This window comes from Schistocerca serialis, chromosome 2, assembly GCF_023864345.2.
Source record: "Schistocerca serialis cubense isolate TAMUIC-IGC-003099 chromosome 2, iqSchSeri2.2, whole genome shotgun sequence".
Lineage (NCBI taxonomy): Eukaryota > Metazoa > Arthropoda > Insecta > Orthoptera > Acrididae > Schistocerca > Schistocerca serialis.
This window is the reverse complement of record NC_064639.1, coordinates 598,306,456-598,333,421: the sequence shown is the minus strand read 5'-3', so window position 1 is coordinate 598,333,421 and position 26,966 is coordinate 598,306,456. Positions and strand designations below refer to the sequence as shown.

Here is a 26,966-nt window from a genome sequence, read left to right as displayed (position 1 = left end):
GTCCCGCCTGAGGTCCTCCGCCAGAATTTCCTCTCTGTTCTTGGCGAGTTTGGGGGCTCAGACATCATCTACACTGATTGCTCACTGCTCGACGGTCTTGTTGGCTTTGCTTACGCTCATGTTGACCATACAGAACAATGCTTCTTGCTGGTTGGCTGCAGCATATTCACTGCAGAGCTGGTTGCTATCTATTGCGCTCTTGAACATATCCACTCCTACTCTGGTGAGTCCTACATCATTTATAGTGACTCCTTAAGCAGCCTATAAGCCCTCGACCAGTGCTTCCCTAGGCATCCTTTGGTATTGTTAATCCAGGAGTCTCTTTATGCCCTCTACAGGAGTGGTCACTCAGTTTACCTTCATTTGGATCCCAGGCCATGTTGGGATACCGGGCAATGAACATGTTGACCGTCTGGCCAAACAGGCCACCAGTAAACCATCTCTGGACATTGGCCTCCAAGAGACCGATTTGCGAGCAGTCTTCCGCCACAAAGTTTTCGCGATTTGGGACTCTGAATGGCGCAACCTGACCACACCAAACAAACTCCATGCTATCAAGGAGACGACGAATGTGTGGCGGTCATCCATGCAAGCCACTCGCAGGGAATCAGTTGTCCTTTGTCGGCTCCCCATTGGCCACACCTGGATGATGCCCAGCTATTTACTGCGCCACTATGTCACTGCGGGTCAGCTTTGACAGTGGTCCACATTTTGTTGGCCTGCCCCCTTTTAACTGTGCTCAGGCAGATGTTTCCACTGCCTGATACGCTCCCTGCCCTTTTAACAGATGACACTGTCATGGCAGGCTTAGTTTTGCGTTTAATTCGGGCAGGGGTCTTTTATCACTTGATCTAAGTGTTTGTCGTTTTTTGTGTTGAGTCTGGCCTTTGGCCTACGATTTTAGACTGTGTTTTTTAGTGTGTTTCTAGGTGGTTGGCTTTTCCTTTTTTGTCTCTATGGTTGGCCAACCACTGTCACACTCTGTGTGATTTTTAATTCCTTTTGTCTGGTCTCCGTCTGAGTCTTTCTTGTCCTGTGTCATCTCTTGTCATCTCCATTGTTCGTTTTTATTCTTTGTGGGTGTTTGAAGTTTTTGGAAAAAGGGACCGATGGCCCGAGCAGTCTGCTCCCTTCAATCCCACAAACCAACTAACCAACTAACAACTCAGTGTTGTTGCAGCTGTATAAATGACTATCATTTTGACCTGCAGACAGTTTCGTTTCACAGTTGAAAGCTGACAACAGCACTGCAGCTGTCAAGGATCGGCCCTCACAGACTGTCGTACAGACACTTTAAAATTGTGACCAAATATTGATCGTATAAATAAATAATATATTCTTTGTCTATTTATGCACATTACATTACATTTAAATATATTCAAGGACAGCTGTCGATCCTTGCAGTAGATGTTTGTCATCTATAAGTATCTGCATTTTGCAACAGTTTGACCTCCCTGTTCTGTACAGCATCATGTGTGAACAGCTTCATAGGGATACAGATGCTATCTGTCAGGCCATTACTTGTATCGTGAATAGTAAGTGCCCCATCACATTACCTCAAATTAAGCACATCACTACTCCCACTTCTGATGGTGCTTACTGATTTCTGTTTGCTAGGCAGTCTTCAGTTCAGTTGTGTACCTATTCAGAAATTTTGTATTCATGTAATTTCCCCCACCCCCCTAGATAATGGTGTGGAAATGTGTCAGAGACTTCCTGAAAGTCAAGAAACATGCTGTCAGCTTTATTTCTGCTGGATCTCATGAATTAGCATAACAAGTTGCGTTTACAAGGATAGGTGATTGCAGAAACCATTTTGATTCCTCCTGAGTAGTTTTTCAGTCTCCAGAAAAAAAGTCATCATACGTGAGCATAAAGTATGTTCCATAATTCTACCACATATTGATAAGTAGTGAGATAAGTCTATTGTTCTGTGCGATGTCCTGTGACTTTCCTTACAGACTGAGAACAACATACATCTTTCTTCCAGTCACACTTTGTCATAACTGTAGCTTTTCCATAAACTGTTGTTAGAGAATGGGGGCCAGTAATTCTGTTTATTATTTCTAGTATCTTTTAGCACCCTAATGGGTACTGTAACCTTCCTTACATTGAGCAATGTTTGGTGTCATCGTGATCAAAGAGCAACAAGATTAATTTGTTACCTTTGTGGGTTTTACAGCAAGTTAAAGCTTTTAGCATTTTCTCTACAACTTTACAGAGAGAATCTTGCTTTCAAATTTATTGAAAGTTTTTGACATACCAATACTTACACTTTTTTAACAGTATTCAACTTTTGTTTCTCAGCTATAAAGATTTGATTTCATTTGAATCTGCTGCAGCTCTCTTCTGCTTTCACAGTAACTTCCTAACATTGTTTTGAACCATGGTGGGACCCTTGCCACTCCTCGTTATCTTTCATCCCCACATTAATCTCGTCAGAGTTGAATGTTTCCTTCTAACTGCTCAGACATAATTTCACATCTCTTAACTTTTTGTTCAACACTAGTGATCAGTTGAGCTGTAATAGCCTTCTGGTTACTGATTCTATATTCACTGAATATAAAAGTTCAGGCCTGTTTATTGCCAGCAGGGTGGTTGTGTTTCATGATTGGGTTTTCTCACCCATTGCTAAAAGTAATTTTTAGAAAAAGCTTTATGTGTAGTGTCAAAGATAGTTTGCGCCACCAACTCTTCTACAATTTTTGTTTGAAGCATTCCACCACTTGGACACTTGCTGTGACCAATTGATAAAAACATCCATCTTTGCTGCTTTTCTTCACTGTGACACATCACATTCTGACACTACATTTAAATCATTAGACACGGTATATGTTTTCTGTAACATTAAATAAACCAGCAGATGACATAGTAATAGTTGCTGACACTAACAGTGAATAATTTGTCAAATATATTGGGTGGTTGACAATTGTGCACTAATTCAAATAAGTCCAACAACATGGTACTTATGAAAGAAAAATGATAAGCATCAGTACATAATAACATTGAGAGAAAAAAATTAAGCTAGGAAACACGTTCTGTTACTTAACTCCTATTATTAATTCTTTACGGATGAAACAGCTACTCTGTAGGGATTAGAAGAACAATAGCTTTGGCTAAACGAGCATTTGCAAACAAGAAACAGCTTGCAACAAAATCTTAAGCAGTGAGAAAAGGAAGGATTTTGTGAAACATACATCTGGACTATGTTGCTGTATGATTGAAAACCTGGACTTTCTTGGAGGAGGATGTAAGATCTCTGGAAGTGATGGAAATATGGTTATGGAAGGCGGAGGCTGAAACCAGTTGGACAGAAAGGAGGACATACGAGACAATATTAAAAGGAATACCTGTGAGGAAATATAGTATAGTTGTAGGTAAACAACTAGAATTATCTCATATACAGATTTATTCACACTTAGCGTCTACACAGATACAAGTCCGGAGGCTAACTGCCAACTGCTGTTAGCATCCAACATGCTCTCCAAAGCCCTCTCCTCAAAGATAGCACACTTACGCACAGAACAAATATCGATTTTTATGGCGCTATATGCCACATAGCCCCCCCCCCCCCCCCCCCCCCCCCCCCCCCCCGCAGTATGGAGTGAGGGGGGGGGGTGAGAAGTTAGGAAGGTAACGCACAGTTCTTCTGCGTCAGGCGGAAGCGGTCGACTGGTAGGAGACCGGGGGGTGAAGCCCGGTACGTCGACAGTGAAGTCAGCAAGCGATGCCGGCGGCTGAAGACGACGTCCCGTCCTGGAGTGAAGGTGAAGGTGTAGCACTTCGTCAGCCGGCAGGCACGCAAATTGCCACACGCAGCACTTCTGCTCAATTTAAAGCGGCGCACCACATGAGATTCTGCACTTCCTCCCTCAATATTGTCACATGCGAGTACCACACACACTGTATCGCCATCTACAACAGATAATTTATGTATGTCATCAGGGTGCACATGTGTTGTGAATTCTTGGATGGCACCTGTACGAGCAATGGTAGGGAGGCAGGGAGGTGTGGGAAAGCCATGGCAGGGGGAAGCGTCTGCTAAGAGGGGGGTGGCAGGTGCACTAGACTGTGCAGGAGACAACCTCGGGCGATCAGCTGACAGACGAGGGAGCGTGACCGAAGGCAACGAGGAGCCAGCGTGGGTTGAATGGCGTGACAAAGAGCTGTCACACGAAGATGGTAACACAATGGTAGAATCCGAGTGGTTGGCAGTTCGACTGCGTGGGCTGTGAGGAGTAAAGCCCCGAAAAGATTGGCCACTCGAATTAGATGAACGCGGAGAAGGAGCAGTGCTCGGCAGAGAAACACGCTTTGGAAAATCAATGCATGGTGTGGGAAGATGGATGGCCGCTCGAAGCAGGAGTGGGAGAAATAGGGGCAGAATCATGGAGGTTCACCTGAGGCTCAATGAAAGCTGGTTTCACTCGGTTGAGTGAGACCGTGGTTACAGAGTCTTTTATGAGGAGGTCCATGTTATTCTCAGAGCATTTGACGACCTTGTAAGGACCTGTGTAGGGCGACTGAAGCGGGGCTTTGACTGAGTCGTCTCTGAGAAACACGTACTCACAAGAGTCTAGCGTGCGCAGTACCTACACGTGCGGAGGTGTATGGGCAACCGGAGTTGGCGGCTGAATTTTGCTGCAGTGCAAGCGCACCCGCTCGAGAAGTGAAGGGAGTTCAGAGGGCCATGGAAGTGGGGTCGGAGTGACTAATTCTCCAGGCAAAACCAGAGGTTGGCCATATACAAACTCGCCTACGGACCCCTTGAGGTCTTCCTTGAAAGTCGCACGAAGGCCAAGAAGCACAAAGGGCAGTGCCTCTGTCCATAGTGAGTCATGGCAACGCAGGGCAGACTTCAGGGTGCGATGCCATCGCTCGACAAGCCCATTGCTTTGGGGGTGGTACGCAGAAGTATGAATTTTGACAATACCACACATTTTACATAAGTCAGAGAAAACTGAAGACTCGAATTGTAGCCCCTGGTCAGTGGTGAGGTAAACATGTGAGCCAAATCTAGAGATCCACGAATCTAAGAATGCTCGACTTACTGTCTCAGAGATAATGTTCGGAATAGGCACAGCCTCAGCCCACCGAGTCATCCTGTCAATAGCTGTAAACAAGTAACGGAAACCCTCGGAGGGGGGCAAAGTGCCTACGAGGTCGACATGAACATGGTGAAACCGGCCTGGAGGTTGGGCAAAACAGCCAAGGGGTGGAGGAGTGTGCCTGGAGACTTTGTTCTGTTGACACACCATGCATGCCCTTGCCCAAGACTGACAGTCACGGCCCATGTTTCTCCAGACAAACCGTTCAGCTACCAGACGGGTGGAGGCTTTGACACCGGGGTGTGCTAATGTGTGTAGTTTGTCAAAGACCTGGCATTGAAGGGGCTTAGGAATGAATGGCCGCAACGTACCAGTCGATTCATCACACCACACTAAGGGAAAGTAGAGCATACCGGTTGGAGAGAGGAGCTGTGGTCTGAAATTAACTGCATGGTATCGGGGTCTGCCGATTGCAACCGAGATAGGTCCGTTAAGTCAATTAAGGTTGTGACAGCACCAACACGCGAGAGAAAATCAGCGACCACATTGTCCGCTCCTCGGATGTAGCGAATGTCATTTGTAAATTGTAAGATGTAATCGATGTGACGAAAGCGTCATGGGGGCGGATCAGCCGCAGGATTTTTTATGGCAGGAACCAACGGCTTGTGATCAGTGAGCACATAGAAATCTCGTCCCTCAATATCAGTTCTGAACTGTCTTATGGCCTCGTAAACTGCAAGTAGTTTTCTGTCGAATGCTGAGTATTTCTTGTGCGCGTTGTTTAGCTTTTTTGAGAAAAACTGCAGGGGGGTCGTAACATCGTTGTATGTCTGACTCAGTACTGCGCCGATAGCATTGTCACTAGCGTCAGTAGTGATAAACATTGTGGCGTCCGCCCGTGGGTGAGCAATAGTGACAGCGGAGGCCAACAGCTGTTTGAGTTCATTAAATGCCTTGTCCATGTCTGGTGTCCATGGTACCTGGCGGGTGCCAGAAGTTTGTGGGCCAGCGAGAGCATCTGTGAGAGGAGCCTGCACCGCAGAAGCGGCTGGCAAATGTTTCCGGTAATAATTAACTGTTCCGATGAACCTGCGTAATTCCCTGTAGGTCTGAGGGCGTAGCATCTCGAGAACAGGCTTGATCTTGTTCTGTGGTGGTGTCAACCGTCCGATGACACAAAATAACTTAGGAATGTGACGGATGACTGGTGCAATTGAGTCTTTTTATTGTTCAGTTCAGTACCAGCGGCTGCTAAAATATCTGTCACGACTTGAACACGCTCCTCACTCTGTTCCAAAGTAGAAGCAAAAACCAATATGTCGTCCATATATACGAAACAAAAGTCTAGATGGGATAAAGTTTGATTGATGAAACGCTGCCACGTGTGGGGTGCATTTTTCAACCCAAATGGCATAAATTTGTATTGGAACATCCCGAAGGGAGTGGTTATGGCAGTCTTTTCAATGTCCTCAGGAGCCATAGGAATCTGATGAAATGCGTGCTTACAGTCCAAAACAGAGAAGTACTTTGCACCTGCGAGCGCATGATTGAAGTCTGCGATGTGTGGGACCGGATATTTATCAATGATGGTGCGGGCATTTAAACGCCTATAGTCTCCGACCATACGCCAAGTACCGTCTTTCTTTTGGTCAAACAGGATAGGACTAGCCCAGCAACCGGAAGAAGTTTCAATTATTCCCTTTTGTAACAGATCGTCCAATTGTTCTTTTGCAATTTTCATAAATTCCGGCTTGAGGCGGCGTGGACGTTGCGATATGGGCGGCCCATCGGTTAGACGTACCCGATGAACTGTGCTGTTAGTGACTACTGCAATACGTGGTGCGGCACGATAGTCAGATGTCCGTGAAGTGGAGCAGGCAGTGGCGGACGGGCCAAGCTGTGGCGCTGAGGGCACGGAAGTACAGGTGTGCCACCCGCTCGTAGGCTGCGTAAAGGCCGCACACGTGTTAACATGGGCGAGGTTGGTACACTGGTTCTTGGTAGCGGGCCGTGCCGCTACGAGCACTGTAGGCACGAGTGGGCGTGGCCGGACAGCAGATGGCCGTAGTTCATTGCCACAAGCTTGGCAAGTTAATTTTCCATTCGGAACACAAGGAGCATGAGCACTCGGGCATACCCTATCATTACAAAAGGGGGTGCTGACACAGTTTACAGAGTTCACAACATTGTCGTTAACGTGCGCGGGCACGGGAACACCAGATTGGCACGGACTGACCTTGTCTGTAGCCGACGAGTCGTCTGCTTGTAGTGCCGCGAGGCGTTGTTGTGTGGGGGTCAACTCATGGTGTATGTCGCGGAGATGCAGCAGCATTTCCATACGTTCCATCCGCAACTTAGAAGACTTGGCGCACTCCACTAGCCACTTGTTTGTCCAAGATTGCAGCTCCAAGGATAGGTTTACACACTTCTTAGCACAGCACACATTGTTTGGTGTTAGCCGAACTGTCACTCGGCGAAGCGAAAGGAATATGTTTGTTAAGGGAGGGGTAAAACACAGTATTTTGCACAAAATCTAGTGACAACTGATAGTGCTTGAGGAAATCAATTCCGAGAATAGGTTCTTCAATTGTTGACACTAGAAACGTCCACTCCAGCTTGCACTCGGGCGAAAGTTTCACTGTATACAAAGTGGAGCCCGAACACTGTAGGGTAGACAAGTTCACTGCACGAAGTACTGTTTTGTGTGGTTGCACTTTATTGGTTGCTAGGTGAACCGGCAGCAAAGAGACGCCTGCGCCAGTGTCTACCAGAAAACATACACCTGATCGTAAATCGCGAACATAGACTCGACCACACTTACTGTTATTGTCCGAAACGGAGTGCAACGTGGGATGGTGCCTGTTGTTTACATCGCAGGAGGTGGCACCGTAGCCTACCTGCGGTTGGAGTTTGGGTAAGAACACGGTGACTGGCATTTGCGAGCTTGCTCCCCGAATCTCGCGTGGAAGAAACAGTAAGGTTGGGCGGGCCTGTGCCCTTGTGGGTAGTTGCTAGGTGACGGAGTATGTGCCCCAGAGTCTTCCACAGAGGCCGATGCACTGTCGTTGAGAGGAGTTGAAGGTGCAGGCAGGGTGGCTAATTTAAAAAACTTGTTATCAGCAGCACCAAACAAGGGTGTGGCGTCAGAAAGCGTCTTAGTGCGGTCACGTCCAGAATGCAGTGCACAGAGCTCACGTTGCCTGGCGGAGTATGCTCTGTCGGCGGCGCGTAAACGTTCATTTACTGGCCTATCTTCATACGCAGAGATTGCAGTCTGGACAGGCAAAGGCAGCTTTTCAGTCCAGATTTCTGCGAGCGTGTCATCAGGCATAACTTGCTCATCAACGAGAAGACGGATGCACCGCCACAGCTGGGACGGAGACCTGTCGCCAAGACGCTCTTCGTAGATGAGCTGTCGCACATTTTCTCTCCTGGTTTTAGAGACGTGCTCCAGTATCGTTTGTTTCCCCACAGCATACTTCCCTGCTAGGGGGGGTGCTTTGACCAGATCATAAATTAAATCGACGTGGTCGTGAAGATGGTTCATGAGGCAGGCGAAGCGTGCGTCATCGTCCAAAGCACAGACATTGAATGTTTGCTCAACCAGGTTAAACCAGAACTCCGGGTGAGCGGGTTTGAAGTCTGGTAATTTCGGCAGATTCGGCATTGCAGTCACTGCGGAGGTGCGCCTATTACTTCGGACGGAAGTAGAGCGTGCAGAAGATTGCGAGTCTGGATTATTGGCGTCCCGTAATGCAGGAATCGCGAAATTCACTTGACGCCGGGGGGGGGGGGGGGGGGGGGGCGGCTGAGAAGCGACGGACGCTCGAACGGTGTGAGGATCGTAGTCAAAATGTGCATTCTCATTGACGTGGTAGCACAGAGAGAAGCCACAAGTGCTTAAGTACGCCGGTGAATGTCCGTTATGCACACAGTATTCACTCGAGCGTGAGTGGTGGGGTTGGTTGTAGATGTCGGAGTAATTACTATCCAGCACAGAATTGTTGACCTGATTAGAAGCAACACAAGGATCCCACACACGTCCACTAGGATGCACACTCGGTGTGATATTTGCTGTTTGGCGAGCATTGAACACCTGTTGACTAGCCGGCGCGGAAGGATACACACGTGGCGGGAACTGATTCGAGTTTGAATTTACTACTGGATTTTCCAAAGTAGCAAAACCTCACTCGACGCCACGAACTGTATTGAATTGTGTGTTCGACACAGGAGTAGAAATGTTCCGACCAACACTCTGTGGAGAACACGTGGGAAGGTCCAGGCTAACAAAGCCAGAGTCCACGACCGTTGGCGGTTGGAAGAAACTGGCGGCACTCGATGAATTCCACTGCATGTTCTGGCTGAAGGATTCCGAAGATTCTTGCGGCATGTCCACTACGACGGCAGGAGTGCTGGAGAGATGTTGCTGGAATCCGGGCGGCGGTGAATGCTGAAAGGCCATTGTCTGGAGCTGAACAAAGGCCCTCGCGATCGCGGAGAAACCCGACGCGGTAGGCCCGTAAATAACCTTTAGGCGGTAACTCGCACGCATATTACACAAAAACGGGGTCACCCGTGAGGAAATATAGTATAGTTGTAGGTAAACAACTAGAATTCTCTCATATACAGATTTATTCACACTTAGCGTCTACACATATACAAGTCCGGAGGCTAACTGCCGTTAGCGTCCAACATGCTCTCCAAAGCCCTCTCCTCAAAGATAGCACACTTACGCACAGAACAAATATCGATTTTTATGGTGCTCTACGCCACACCTGCATATAGAAATCAACTCAAAGCAATTACTTTGGGATCATTCTAAGGCATACAAGATATTATCAAAAAAAATTTGTTTTTCATATAGAATCTTTATCTATTCATCAACGTCAACTTTGTCCCCTTCAGATATAATACACTTGTGCCAGCACTTCTTCCAATTTTGAAAGCACTTCTGGAACTCAGTTTTCGTTATGGTGTTCAGCTCCTGTAGCAATTCTGTTTTCATTTCACTAGAAGGAAAAAAATCATTACTTTGGGCACATTCTAAGGCATACAAGATATTATTAAAAAAATTGTTTTTCATATAGAATCTTTATTTATTCATCAACATCAACTTTGTCACCTTCAGAATAATCCCCTTCAGAATAATCCCCTTCAGAATAATCCCCTTCAGAATAATCCTCTTCAGAATAATCCCCTTCAGATATAATACACTTGTGCCAGCACTTTTTCCAATTTTGAAAGTACTTCTGGAACTCAGTTTTCATTATGGTGTTCAGTTCATGTAGCAATTCTGTTTTTATCTCACCAATGGAGGAAAAACGCAGATCCTTTCATGGTTCTCTTCAGCCTTTGGAATAGAAAGGAGGCGGCCATGTCCAGCGAATACAGTGGTTGAGATAACTTAAAGTCGAACATTATTGTGATGTAATTTCCAAGAGTGGTTTTCCCACAGTTCTATTTTTTTCAGTCTTGGTTCTTCAGCCAGTTTGTGTTGAGCTGATTGTGCCTTTGTTTTGATGTCATACCCATATACCCATGTTTTTCACCCGTTATAACTTCCTTTAAAAGTTCTGGATCATTGTTGACTTCATTCAACAATTCCTGAGCAATGTCTACGTGACATCATTTTTGGTTAAAGTTCAACAATTTCAGGACAAACTTTGCCGCTACATATTTCACACCCAAAACATCTGAAAAAATTGCTTGTCATGAGCCAAATGATATGCCAACATCATCAGCAACCTCTGTGATGGTAATTAGGTGATTTTCCAGAACTGTTTTCTGTACTTCTTCCACATTGTCGTCAGTAGTTCATATGCTAGGGCATCCACAGAGATTGTTGTCTTCAGTGTCTTCTCGACCTCTCCATTTATACCACTGATAAACTCTTGTCTTACTCATAGTAGATCTGTCAAAAGCCAGGTGCTGCACTTTATTCCACTTTTCAAGCAAAATATAATTCACATTCTTTGATCCATCTTTTTCAAAAATAAAAATTTGATGAGCTCTTGAAAACACAGCTTTTTTAACCATCAGCAATAAACTAAATATTCAAAACAGCTGAAAATGCAAGCATACATTAGTAAGATGTGTACCAACAAGATAAAAAAAATTGAAAATCAGATACATAAACCCTGCAAAATTTAAAAAAATCCTGTTACTTTTTTATTACACATTGTAACAGCTTCTTTAAAAACATTTTTGAGGACAAGATTATTTTTTAAAAAAAGGAAGAGGAAAGCCAAGAAAGTTTGTTATGGAAGAAGTGGTACTGAGCATGGGATACCGAAAGTATGAACAAATGAAGAGAAATACAGACAAAATGAGTGAATTCTGGCAGCAATAAGATGCTAATCTTTAGTAAATGGTGATGAAGAAATATATTGGTACCAATGGAATCCAACCTTTCCTTGTTGTATACGTTCTGTTCCGACTTTGATGTTTGACAACTAGTTATTTCCATTTACTGCCAATTTTCGGTTCTGAGTTTTATGTACCTATTATCATTTGTCAGTCTAATTCTGGGATCTTACCGAGATTGTTTCTGCAGCTGACTATTTTCTTTTTATAATTTTAAATTGGGTGTGTTCTCTTCCATAAGAATTACAGGTGACCTGTTCGTGGCTCTGTGGTGTACTACATCTAACTGCTCAGTCAGTATACAGAATTGTTTCTCTAACCAAAGATATCCTAATGTGTGTGCAACATGTACTATGCTACCTGTTAAAAAGTAATTATGAACATCAGAGTTGAAATTAAAATGAATATGTGCTTCCCAAACCAAGCGTAGGGGTTAACACACTGGACTCGCATTTGGGAGGATGATGGTTCAAATCCATACCTGGCCATCCAGATTTAGTTTTGCCATGACTTCCATAAACTGCTCCAGGCAAACGGTAGGATGGTTCTCGTGAAAGTGTATAGCCAATTTCCTTCATTGTCCTTGTGACAGTCTGAGCTTGTGCCCTTTCTCTAATGATATCAATTCAACGAGATGTTGAATTCTAATCTTCCTTCATTTCTTGCTTTTTAGTAAGACTCTTCTTCTTTCTGAATTTTCAAAACCAATGTAATAGCGATCAAAGTCAAACTTGTTTCCCTTTTATTTTATTTCTTCTGTTAACTGCAGCTAGGCTTTTAACATTGTAAACAGTAAAATTCCCCTTTGATTGTAATGAATTGGTATTTTCTTATCTTCTGACTTGTACAAAATAAAATGATTCTTCTGTTTCCAGATATTGTTGAACTTTCATTAAATATATGGAAGTATAAACATCTAGTTCGAGTAGTAGCTAAGGCCATACTAAACTAAAAGTTTTACAGTATTTTCATTCAATTTCTTTCCATTCTGTTTTTCATTCTATTTTGTCTTTCATGTTCAGTTAAGTATGTAGGGATGCAGTGCTTTGTGGTCCTCCTTGGTATTCTGTACAGCATTGGTAGCCCCATGCAGCACCTGCTGTGACTTACCGGATTTCTGCTGTTGAACTCCATCTGCTGCACACCACTCAAGGAGTAACTCTAGCAAAGAATGAAAATACATACAAGTATTGGAACATATATAGAATATCATCTACATAACAGCTTTTTGTATGTCCTTCCTTGCGATTGGAGATCTGGGGGACTTTGGCCGTTCACTTATGTAAGAAAATAAAACATCTACAGCCACCCTTAAGATGTCATTTATTGTGTGGCTAAGAGATCCATTAGCGGCCAACAGTTATAACTGGCTTTCGCAGACTTCCTGTAATTATGATGTTGCCTCTCCAACCACCATCTATCACTTGACTGACTGGAGAAACATTTAAACTAGAATGTCCAGTTTTGAATGTTTCTCCATTTAATTGATAGTTAATTGTTGGCAGGACAACATTGTGGTTACAGGAAGGCTGCGAAAACCAGTTATAGATATTGACCACTAATGCGTCATGTATACAGATGGTGTTATCCTCCTCAACATCAGCTAAGGCCTGAAGATGGTGCACTGAAGCACTGAAATTGGAGAGCCATACAATAAATGACATCATAAGGACAGCTGTAGGTGTTTCATTTTCTTACATAACAGCTTTTTGGACTACTCTTGTGCTATTTAATTATTATTAAAGTTATAATAAAGTTTGTGGTTAGCAAGCTTGCTCATTTGTATGTGCTAAGGGTACATAAATTTTCATACCTCTAGTACTTACAAGAAACTTTCCAAATTTAATTCAGCCGAATTCTGTACCATCACACTGAGGAAAACTGATTCCATAGCAACCTACTAAGTGGGACCATATAATTCTCCAGCAAATATTTGCAGGTGCAGAAATTTGCACCTGAAATTTTGTGGGACCGAAGGAGCCTCAAGTTTAAGCCACCCACCCAGCAAAGGGCCACAGACAGTTGTAAAGATGATTCATAAAACACAGAGTGTGTTTTCACCTTGTGACCAAGTCTGGAAGTCTCCAGTGCTTCAACTAGCTGGTTAAAGCAACTGAAATGGTCCCTAAAACCTGGTTACTGGTATCAGTGGTGCCAACATGAGCCAAATTTGTTACTGGCTGTCTCTTCTCCACACCTTAAACAAGTTTGCCAGCAAGCATACTGAATCTACATTGGGCTTCCTTCCCAGCATAATTGTTATTTTCCTAATGGACTCCATTACCAACTTGATACTGGAGTTGCCATTAATGAGTAACTGCTCCTGTGCAAGTTCAGATCTGCCAGGAAGATTGGCCATATTCTCAGTATGTGAGAAAGCCCTTGCTGGCTCATTTGTTCTTTCTGCCTTCAGTAATACAATATATTTGTTGTTAAGACTCATAGGAACAACCATACACCCAAAATCTACAACAAAATGTCCATCTGTTTGTGTACTGGCCAGTTCCTCCTGCATTTGCAAACAAACAGCATATTTCAGTATTTTATAGAATCAGTTAAGAAGGTGAAAGCATTAGTAAAACTTTATGAGCTGATAACAGAAGAAGTGAGACAGTGTTACTTTTTCCATGGCTGAAGCTGGCTGGTGTACTCTGCTCCACTAAGATAGATGTGCAGCCTTCATGCTCATGAAATACTCAAATAATTAAGGAGAGTGAAATGTACTACTGAATACAGTTAAAAAAAGATATCACTACTATTCATTTCCACTCAAAAACACATAATAAAGTGACTGAGTAAACACTCCATTAACTCACTACTGCAGCAACTGACTGTTCACTGCTGGTACACTACACTTTACTTTTTTTCTTTCCTGTCCTTTAGATCTACTCGTGGCACACTAAACTTTACTTTTTTGTCTTTCATATCCTTTAGATCTACTGATTGACTTAATTTCTAATTGCTCATTGCCAGAAATCTGTAAATCCAGTCATCTGCGAGTAGATTTACCATTTTATTGTCTGCTCATTCTTAAAACCCACCGGGATTTCTTGAACCCTTACTTGCAATTCAGATGTCCCATTATCTGCTGTTGCTGTTAAGTTCTTTGTTAACCCACCATACTATGCTCAATTGTTTATCCAGTTTTCGAACTTCACCCTTGTTCAAGATTCCACTATCTTGATACAAGACTCTTCTGTCTTAATTCATGATTATTCTGTCAAATTAATTTGACTGTGCTTCTTTATTTTTCCCAAGACTGTTGAAAGTCCAGGAACATGCACAACAATCAATCTATTGTCTATGGAACTACATGACTCAACTTCCATGTACATTGTTGCTCCATATTCTAAATTTTCCAAAGTGCCATTATTTTGATTTTCTGCAAGTGCATGTTCAGAACTTCTCGAACAATTGTTCACAGATCCTGTACCTGGTCTATACTACTAGAAATGTGACACAGCTAATTTAGGCCCAAATCTGGTGAAAGAAAATAAATCTATTAACACTGATTGAATGGCTTGTATTAAGACAATAAAGCAGCCCTGAGTCACCACCGCTACATGTATTTTAATAGCTACTCTTCTAGTTATATTTTTGAACTACATACTTGAATATCCAATGAAACCTACTGTAAATACAGTCTACTTTTGAAAGAGCACTCATAATTAATTTGACCTACCATGAGCTGCAGTGATTACCAGCTCATCAGTAATGTAAAGTGCCGATGAGCAGATGAACCCTGTATTATTTTTGTACTATATTAGTCTTACGACTTTGTCGACCTATAATTAATAAGTGCGCTTCTGCTTTGTGAACAACTCACTTGAAAACATTAAAATACAAAAAGCTGACCCAAATTGAATAAATAAGTTAAAACAATTTGGAAATAATTTGACATGGCTTGAAACACACTAACTACTTCCGGTCATCCAACACTATATTTTAACCAGTGCTTAGCTACACAAGTGGAGTACAATCATTCACGTGTATTTATCAGCACTTACACACATTCAAACATGTGTAACTATAGACATAATGCAATTCATTACTTTGACAATGAGAGTATTCAGCCACAAGTGTATTGTGACTTTTCACATAGATTCAGAAAATTACTTGAATTTAGTTGTGGTAGCAGTTAAAGGTTTAACAACTCAACACAGAGAAACATAATTGTGATTTATGGCTAATAAAAAGTATTCTGCATATTACTAACAAAATTTCAATGTATAGTGAAAAAAATGTTGGAAGGGAATGCTGCTTGCACAGCAGTAGATACACCAGCGACTAACAAATGTTGACTCCATAGATATAAGCATTTGCTTGACATGAGTGGTCATTAACATATAGTATATAAATTATTTGTCAGAAAAAAAGTTCCTGATTAAAAGTTGTGTTGTGTGTCTTATGCACAAGCTGGAATTTTGCCATTGTTGGCCCGGTATTTTACACAATTCACTAAATTATGATAAAGACTACTTGTAAGAAGGCCCTGATTATTTTATTATAAGAATAAATTTTGTGGGATATAGACAGCATGCAAACTTTCAGGTAGTTTTTTTATGTGCATTTCCCTTGTGTGTAAAATGGAAAAGCTATAAACACCACCTGATTTTCAGTTGTAAAGGAATAATTCATTGTCAGTTTCTTAATGTTTTTATACTTTTTTGGCAGACAAACACGCATGCTTGCTGACTTGGCTTTGGTGGGTTGCTACAATATGAGTTATATGTCTCCAGTTGAACGTGATCGTGTAATGTTGGCAAGTGCAAAGAAGAATCTAGCATCTATGGCTTTTTTTGGATTAACTGAATATCAAAAGGTACAGTTGAAGGATGCAGTTCTACCTCATATATTTGATTTTTATGTACCCTTTTGTAATGTAAGAGACTAATATTATTTTTACTTTCAGATTGCACAATATGTATTTGAAGAAACTTTTAACTTGAGGTTTGCTGTTCCATTTGAACAACACAATGCTACAGTGTCAAGTGTCACTCTCTCAATGATCAGACAAGATCAGTTAGAAACTATCAGACGTCTAAATGATCTGGATTTAGAGCTATATTCCTTTGCGAAAGCTCTTATGTTTCAGCGCTTTGATCGCTTAAAGTCAAAGGATCCACTATTTAAAGAGCGATTTGCACATTTGGGTGAACTGCCTGGGAGACAGAGTGATAGCTTTGATTGGGATCAGGTCATTTATGACGACAATAACATAACACAAAAGTAGTGGTGTAGACTTGATGACACTTACTTTTATATTTTGCATTATCATCAATGCACATAATTATTTTCTATTCATGTCACGATGATGACATGAAATCTTAAAGTGTTAGATGCAGTGCATTTTTAATACTAATAACAGCTGATATAGACAGCTAATTGTGACAGTTCTGTAAATATGTATTGTGTTTTTGTACTTAATGTACTGTTGTTAATAGCTAATGTACAGCTAAGAAGAGTTAATTTCACATACCATAGTTGTATATACTTGTAAATTTCCCCAGTATAAACCATGTCACATCTGCTGCAGCTGATGCTATTATCACTTCCAGTTTTATATGTGGTGAATCAGTTTTGATGTGCCTTTCATCTTTATTATATATTATGTTACAAAACCTTTGAGAATTATGTACGCACATCTTATTGAAGTATTTATTATAGATTTGTTGTTGAGTTGCATTTGAGACTAATTAATATTATACATCAGCTGCAAAAACTCTAAAGAAATAGAATTGTGTAAGAATTTAGGGTGCAGACTCACAAAGAATACTTTATTTATGAGGCTGTGTAGTTAAATAAAACACACACACACACACACACACACACACACACACACACACACACACACAAACAAACAAAATCACACACAATTAGTGTGTATATAGCATTAGATATGAAATAACCATTTGAAATTTCCATTGAAGTAACACAGATAATAACAGGCCACATTAACCCTTGACCTTATGGAAACAGACTGTGATTCTTTATGACATGATGAGTTAAAGATTGACATGGTTAACAAGTGTACAGATTTGTGGGTACTAGAGGTGTAACAGGCAGAAAGAGGTCAAATTGATTTTTCTACTAAGCTAAGGCTAATAAAGTTAGTAACCTGCTGTAGGGGAGTGATTATCAGAGCAGGAGGAGTCATTATTGTTCAAATCGGAGGTGTTTCCAGCGAAGACAGGAAACAAAAGGACTTCAGAACAAAGAAAAACGCCAAAAAGAAAGCAGAGAATAGGTATTCTGTGATATTGTAGAACAAGTTAATACACAGTAGAATTGAGGATTTACACACCTGCTAAACATTGACAGGGTTCCTGTGCAGAAACCCTGCATCAGTACTTGTGGATGATGGTTTCAAATGGTGTGTTTTGTTGAGAAATCTTATGGATGGGTGTAATGAAATAATTTTTCTGACATGATTGATTGATAGTATGTTTTGGGTTTTGCAGATGAGTTGACAATTCCATTCTTTTTGTAGAGTGTTTGACCCTTACCTGACTCGTACTGCAAGTAATGTTTCTGCCACTGCTCAGTACCTGAAATCCGATCATACTGTAAGGGACAGCAGGGAATGTGTGCACTTCCTTTTCTGCACCTGTCCCACTGTTCCATGAAATGTTCATTCACTCAATGTTTTCTTTTTTGAAGATGAGAGCATATAAATTGAGTGCCAGGTTCCAAGAGTTGCTTAGATTGAAACATCTTTGTTTCAACAGACCCCTGCTGTCCACAGTATGACTGGAGTTCAGGTAGTGAGCAGATGCAAACAGGGTGCAGTGTGCAAAAAGGGAAATTGTCAGCTCAGTTTAAGCCCAAACACAAATCTTCAGAATATGTTTTGGCTATGTTTCCTCATACCATAAATTATTTGTTCTTAACTGTGTCTGATGCACGTATTTGTTTAGGCAAATAGTGCCATTTTTGTGAAGGTACAAATGATGCCTTTGTCTTGATCTCAAATGATTTTGCACTGCAACAAATTTTCAAAAGAAGATGAAACTGTCATGGAAATCTTATGGTTTAACATTCACAAGAAGACATCACAAAAATATTAACATATTTGGCTGTGACTCCCAAGTGATTTAATATTGTTTACGTGCATAATATCTCAACATGGTAGTGTTTGTCTTGATTCATTTCATTCTTAGAATCGTTTTTGACATTTGTCTAGTAAAGAACAACACAGTCTGTGTAATACATATCACCATATGTTTTCAGATTAACTTCATATGCATCTCAAATTGTATGTGTATTGTGTACAAATTTCATTATATTACTGCATACTAATAGAATTAATCAGTTTTTCCTCAAAGAATATTTTGAGGGTCTGTTCTAAAATGAATATTTCTTGCTTGTTCAGAACTTGTAACAGTTTGTATTTGTGATAACAGCTATGTATTTTTTTACACAGTTGTACAATCCATTGCTTCCATTGGATAATACCATCTCTCTGAAAAACTGTTTCAGTTTGAGTGCCATTTACATATTGTGGAACATATTTTATGATGGCATTACTTGTTAAATTGTGTCCTGATGTTATATTCAGAATGACTTGTTAATATAATTCTACATTTCTGTTAAGTTTAAGCATTTTTCTTTATCTTTAGTCATTCTTATGCAAAAATTTTTGAAACGTGGTTTTCAAGCAAATGATTTTTTGCTCAGGTATTTAATGAATACATGTTAGTGACAATGTGTGTAGGAAGATGCTGAATCAGTGTTAGTTTTGCTTGTACAGTGCATATGAAGTTGTCTTACGAGATTACCTCCTATGGAGAGAATGTACTTGAATTTATTGTACTCTAAACTTGGTAGGTGTTTTTTTAGTGAGGCACCTGGTACAAATAACTGCAGATACTGAAACAGTCACACACTGTCATTACTTCTGTACTCCCTTAATATTTGTTATCTGTTAGACTTTAGTATTATTTGAACCTATGACTGAAAGCAATTCAGCGATAACTTTTTTTAGTTGTCACTTGTGTGTTTCTGAAAATATTTTCAAGTAGCATCTTGTTATCTGTGGGACTTTGACTACTGCTGTTGTCTTCCATCACATGAGTGTAGTGAATTGGTGCTGGAAGTCACAATAGCCTACATGGTGTTGCATATGAATTCTACTTTTATTCTCTATTCTGTTCACATAGTGTATGGTAACATTTTTGATTGCAGAGAGAGAGTATCTCTTATTTTATATTGTAATATAAAAGTCTCTGATCCCCATAAATGAAATTTTTGTGTGCTTTCAAAAGTAGGACTGGCTAGAAATGGACCTGCTGTGTATCATCTTAATTTGTATATGTACCGTGGCAAACATCTGGAGGTACTTGTTTCACTGCAATGTGATTTATAGTTCTATTACTGCCACCACAATTTTTTTCATGTTACAGAGATGGTTCCAGTGAACTGTTAAAGTGTGGAAAGTATTGAAAAGATAAGCCTGCAGTTATGCTAGCAATAAATTTTACGGCATTATAATTGTGAATGAGAATCGCTAACAGTCCAAACTTTTAATCAGTCCTCTCTCAGGTTTCATCATATGACTGCTTGCTGGCAAAAATGATTTTACATAGGCATACAAATAATGCCTCATGAGGTTGTTGAGTGTTTTTAGTGTAATGTATAATACCCAAAAATTGGAAAGATTGTAATGCCTTGAAATCATATGTTCAGACGTTGAAAACTAAAATGTCTGTCTCATTTTTTCGAGCTTATAGTTTGGAGGGAATGATCATACATTAAGACATTCTGTTGATGTTAGTATTTGGAATTAATTTTACAGATTCTGGTGAGGTTACATTTTTTAGCGTGGGATGCAGTAATCCGCTGTCTTAATGTTCAGTATACTATTTTGGATGGAATGTGTGTTCAGCATCCCCAACTAATAATCATTTATTCCTGAAGAATTTACCACATTAGTTTTTCAGAAGAAAAATAGATCTGTATCCTATATTAGTAATATTTTGTCATGTTAATACTATTTACCAACTTGCCATGATTTGGGTCACTTTGCTATGAAAGCGTGTACAATGACATTTGCTGCATTGTTTGTAAGATCAGTATAGATTCTGATCATGTTAGAAATTAATGTCCTTATTAAAAACCAACAAGTGTGGACAGTGGAGAAGAATGATAGTGAGGAAGTATTAGGTGTAAGTTAAAAGGAAATAATGTATTAGTAGATTTGTTTGTGGAAAGGACTGTCCTCTTTATGAGTCTAGGATTTTATCATTAAAGAAAACTAGATTGGTTAAATGAGTACCATCGGACTGAGTTAAGTGCTTTGTCTGACAAAATTTTTAGTAACAACTTGTAAAACTACTTTAGATGCTGGAAGTAGTGGTAGGGAAACGAGTGGATAAAGTGAAGATTAAGAGATTAAATCATCTGAAGAAGATATGAGCTAAGCCAGGTAGACAGAAAAGTTGTAAAAATTTGTTGCTGGCTGAGACACTATTCAGAGGCTAGAGATAATTAATGTTTGAGTAAAGAAAAGATGAAATGCTATCAGTTATGAGGCAATATCAGAATCATTTGTGAAGTTAATTTCACCATAGACAATGAAAGTGTTTTACTATGCGCCTGCTTCTATGGTGCAGTGAAATTTGCTTCTCATAGTAGGGCATTGTCTATATTGGACACTACTGACAGGTTAAGGCTGAATGCTTAAGGGGGATTAAACTAGATTTCTGCCTTTCAAAAACAGTTGTTCTTTCAATTGAATAATGCAACCACACCACAAAGAACAACGTACTGCTTCAATCTGTGATTTCCTTTTATTTCCATTCCATTATTTTCACTGAGTGAAGTGGCACAGTAGGGAGACACTGGCCTTGAATTTGGAAAAGGTGCCCAGGCATCCAGATCTGTGTTTCACCATATAGCGGAGACGCTGAGTTGCAGATAGGCACAATAAAAAGACTGCCACAAAATGAGCTTTCGGCCAATAAGGCCTTTGTCGAAAATACACACACACACACACACACACACACAAACAAACGCAACTCTCTCTCTCTCTCTCTCTCTCTCTCTCTCTCACTCTCTCACACACACACACACACACACACACACACACACACACACACACACACACACACACACTCACACACACTTCAATCTGTGCTTGTACTTTGTCTCTAATGACCTCATAGTCAATGGGACAGTAAGCCGTAATCGTCCATTCTGGCAATCTGTGCAGAGGCTTCCTTGCTAACACTTTAAATAACAATGTTGGATAATCAGCTACTGCCATCAAAGTGTTACCTGAGACTTTTTTTTCTCCCTTGGTATAAATCTTGTATTCAAATTATGCAGTTGCTAAATGCATATCTAAAGGCCATGCAATAAAGATTTTTTCTACAGAAAAAAAGTGCTACAAGAGAAGTGCACTTCTCCTCCACATTATATTCTTTTTGCATTGTATTGTGAGTGAGTTTCTAACAGATTAGGTGACTAGCTTTTATTGTAGCAACAGTTAAGTAGTATTCAGATCCGAGAAAATTCCAGACCTCGTAACTCTCCTAAGTTATGGTAACTCATATTTATATTTCAAAGGAACTGTTCAAAAATATATAAGGAGTCCATTTCACATCAACCAGTAGGTATGCCAGGACCGGAGACAGCATGGAGGTGATTAGAAGCAGCCCTTGAAAGCTGGAAGTTTTTAGAATGATACAAACGATAAAAAAAATGGGGAAGACTAAGAAGCAAAGCAAATTATTGTATGTATAAAGACATTCATCAACTTCATGGATGCCACAGGAAACTGTGAATACAAAATCTTGTTTAGTCCACTGCATTATTGTCCTCCTTAAGAAGCAGCTGTTTGTTGTAATTATTTTAATGAGCAGCATATACTGTAAAAGCATTGAGACATGTAGCTCTAGTTGAAAGTGGCAGTTTGTGACTGTATAATTATGATGTGTGCAAAATATCATGATGCTGTGGACATATAATTGCAGGGCCATCAAATATAGCAATATTACCACAATTGTCTCATAGGCACCATTACCTGGATTCCAGAGTTATAAACATTTGCTGAGATTAAATTTTGATTCAGTATTTAGAGAATAGAATGTTCATATGAACTGGTGAGTTGGAAAAGTGGTCATGTTTCAGAAAGTAAATTTTTCAGAAGGTACAAAAAACTTTTTTTCTACACAATGGGTTTAAACATGGTGTCATGGAGTTACTGTATAGCAATTGGCCCCAGGTTGAAACAATATATGAGGGCTGTTTGGAAAATAAGTTCCGAATAGTTGTGGAATGGAAAACATTGTGCATATCAAAAATGTTTTATTTGCAACAGTTAGCGTCCAGCTGCTTCTCTATATAGTCGCCACTCTGACTTAGACATTTGTCGTAGCATTGTGCCAACATTCCAGTACTCTCATCATAGAAGGCAGCCACCTGTGCTTTCCGCCAATACTCTACACTGGGTTACAGCTCATTGACTGTGCCAAAATGTTGTCTTTAAAGCCATGTGAGTAGAGGTGAAACTCAGGGGCAGCCAGTTACAAGCCGTATTGTGGATGATCAAACACTTCCCTTTGAAAACGCTGCAGGGGCATCTTCATGCCGCTGCAGAGTGTGGCCAAGAATTGTCATAAAGAAGGAACACCATGACAGTTGTTTTATGTGGGCTGCATGACATCAGGCAAAATCTCTCGCCAGGCTCTCATACTTGGCAGGAGACACTATTTCCTAGGCATCCTTATGTGCTCACTGTGCACTCAGAACTGAAAACAGCGATATGATGAGATCAACGGGAATACTAGAGACACTGCCCAACACATCTGTGCAAAGCTTCATTGGATTTTCACAGTGGTTTCTGTTTCGTGACCGATCAGAACTTACTTTCTAAATAGCCCTCATACACCATTACAATATACTTCAGCCTTCAAGTGTGGTCAGAAATCCAGTTTGAATGTGCTGGAGATGACCTTTTTTCAGAACAGATTATGATGTGGAGGAGGAGGAGAATGCAACTAGGATTCTGTTTGCAGCAGAAGAGTTGTGTTATGCAATTTTGTGTTATTCATATTCATTATAGAAATAGCATAGTGTTACGAGCGTAACAGTCTATTCATAATATACCCAAAATACAACAACAAACAAAATACAGCAAAGCAGGCAATGGTGGGCATGCTTCATCTTTATCTTGTCCATGGGCACTGACAGATACTGTTATAAAATGGTTTCAACTCAACAGGTTCGTATTGTAAAATTTTCGTTACATCATCTTGTGAATGTTGAGCATTTCTGTTGCTGGGACATGACCCCCTGTTATACCATCAACATGTACTTAATTCGAAAAACAGTGAGCATGACTCCTTTGTCAACTCACCGATTCATATATTGTCTATAACTTGTTCATGTTATTGCAGAAATGTATAAATAATTTAAGGAGTAAAGATAACAACTCGCCAAGTAATTGAGGTGCTAAGGCATCACAATCACAGATACAAGAGTGAGAGTGTTGCTAACACTTGGATGAATCCTCCTTCAGAGCTGCAGTTTGTGTTTGTACACACACACACACACACACACACACACACACACACAAAGTGTGGACACATTGAATAGGCTAGAGCACTAGACACAGAGATACACATGTACTCTACTGCTCAAATTCAGCTGAAAGCTAGCAACATTGTCATTTCTATATCTTTATGTATTGACATATTAATGTTTTAAACATGTGCCCGAAAAGTGAGTTAACATACTGACAAATCCAAAGTTACTTCTAATTTTATTGAGAGTAATCTTCTATGATTTCCCACTAATGCACATAATATACTGGCTGAATAACATATGTAAAATCAATGCAACTGCTGTCCATATGTGCCTAGTTTGCCATTTTATGAGACTGCTACTTTGTAGACGTATTACATCAGTTCAAGTGTTGTATGCATTTCATTTGCATTTAATGGGAAACTTCATGCCACACTGTCTCTCCTAGTCAACAAGAAATCTGATATTACACATTGGCCTAAGTACCACATATGGATTCTGCCATTCAGACTTGAAGTGTCTGTTATCTCTCTTTAGTGGCAGTTAAGATGAATGAACCACTATTATAACTTCGTATAAATATTTTTGTTACTTTTATTTTCTATTGATTACAATGTTCTTTTTGTAAAGAAATAAACAAAGATATTTTAAATAAACAGCTACAAGAGACACTGTTACTTCTTCCTCCCCCCTTCCCCCATCCCACATCATTAGTTAAGATGAGCTGTTAAAAAATGGGTGCTTGGTATTTCATCTGTGTAGTAGTTCTATCTGATAGCAGTGACAGAATCCAAATAGCATAAAATTAGACATACAGTTTGCAGATTAAACCTTTTTTTCATTTCTCACTTTCATTTCTCAAATGACAATGAGGGAAAACAGCACATAAAAATTATGCTGTTTATTGTAACCCAGCTACCATATTTACAACCTGCTCCAGGGTAGACAGAGATAAATGCTAGGAATAACTGAGCAGAAATGTCTCTCGCAGATGCAGGTGACTAGAATAAGTGTTTGAGGATGGATGCATGTGACAGTACTCTCAGCTACATTCCACAGGAATCATTGAGGACAGTGCCATAGCTTGGACTCCAGCTCATGATGATGTCATGAGTGAAGCTTGAAAAAATGCACTTGAATTATGAAAGAATCCTCTAGATGGGACATGAATAGCTTATAACATAGGTGGCTGCCACCACACTGCCCACTGCTAACTTGATCATTTATTTACATATTTTGGCTTAGAAGAATAAATAATAATTTGTGAGAATGTAGCTGGTCATGATTGCAAGAAAGAATGTGGTAATACTGGATCCCAGTTGTGTTGAAAAACATCATGGGTTTGCAGGAAGTTGGTACACTTTGCAGCACAAAAAGTGAACAAAAAGAATCTTGATCAGAGTCATTGTATTTTGCAGTACTGGTGCAAATAAATGTAACAGGCATTACTTGAAATGTGAAGCAAAAATGATGCTATCTGTATTCTAGTCCTATTCCAAGTAGTCACATAAGCTTTTCTGCAAACAAAATGCACTTGTTAACTATAGAGACACTACAAAACAGCAGAATTTTTGATGGTTGCCACTGTAGCTCAATGCTGAACCAGTAGGCTTTCTATGTAAGGAGGCAGAGGTTTGATTTCATGTTAAGTTGCAATGGTTTTTTTTCCGTCCTTGTTTTAAGAGACACTAAAATGGAAAACATAACACTGTTCAGATGATGTGCAGTTGATCTTGCACAGTAGATGTGATAGTTTTTAGGCTGTGTATTTATTTTTGGTGCATATTCCGTAGATCAATTAGCATGTGTAGGCACAAGATTGTGGAACAAGTCAAAACATGGATTTTGTTACATACTTGTAATTTATAAAACATTAACTGATATACGTATCATTTGCATTACATTAATTTTCATACAGACTAATTTATATGTAATGGTAACTAAGTATGAGTTACGGAATATAATAACATACTGGCGAGCAATTCTATTTTGTAATTTAATATTTTCCTATGACGCAAGAATATATTAAGGGATTACATAATGATTCAGTTTGATTTAACTAGTAACAAAGAACTGTATTACATGTTTTAGAACATAAACAAAATGTTTGACATAATACATACAATTGCATGGGAACAACAAACAGAAATATGTGAGAAGTGCTTTATATATTATTATTATTATTATTATTATTATTATCATCATCATTTTTAAGAAAGAACTCAGCTAGATAAAAAAAATTGTTTGCAAGGATAAACCCACTTGATTCACATTTGAATATTATGACTTTGTTATGCTTCGTAGTGAGGAAAACTGTCAGTTATGAAGGTCATGACTGAGTAATAATGTGTTGTGAGCAGGTGGTGGTTAGTATTCACATTCTTTCAAAAGACTATGGCAATAGTTTCTTGGAGGCACTTCACACATAATTCTGGTGAGATTTTTCTGTGCATTAAATATTTTTTGATGCTGGTGATTTGGTCCAGAAGACATAACACCTGAGTGAGTGGAAGGACCAACACAGGCAAACTTTGATGTACTGATATCTCTTATACTGCAAATTATCCATGCTATGATTTAATTCGTACTTTGTGTGTAAACAAAGAAAATCGAAAGAAAGAACACATTTCACCAAGCATGGCATACACTTAAACAACTCAGGTAAAGGCTTTCTTTGCCAAAAAATATGAGAACACACAAGAAATTTAAATAAAAAAAAACAGTCCTAAATTATTCTGAGTACAGAAGTACAAGGACAGACTAAAACACCCGCTTATGATGATTTTGTGAAAGCGAAAAATACCATGCTGAGAGACCAACAAGTGAAAACACAAGATTGATCTAAAATTACCTCATCTGCTGACGTTGTGATCCTACCAACAAAGAAAACGTCATTTGCAAAAGAAGAGGGGACATTGTCTACAAAAGAGGAGCTACCAACCACAGGATCAGTATTATTTGCAGCATCAACAGGAGTGCAAACATATAGCAGTAGATCTTCTGGCAGCACTGCAGCAGCGTCTGGACCCA

General features: G+C 40.0%; 1 protein-coding gene across 1 annotated transcript in view; it reads left to right on the top strand.

Moving 5' to 3' along the window:
* LOC126457629 (heparan-sulfate 6-O-sulfotransferase 2) overlaps positions 1 to 24,592 on the top strand; it is a 51,688-nt gene extending 27,096 nt beyond the window's left edge. Inside the window, exons 3-4 of the mRNA XM_050094100.1 lie at positions 16,086 to 16,233; positions 16,324 to 24,592. Coding sequence (XP_049950057.1) covers positions 16,086 to 16,233; positions 16,324 to 16,644 — 469 coding nt within the window. The 3' untranslated portion in view covers positions 16,645 to 24,592. The remainder of the gene's footprint in view (positions 1 to 16,085; positions 16,234 to 16,323) is intronic.
* The last annotated feature ends 2,374 nt before the right edge of the window (positions 24,593 to 26,966 follow it).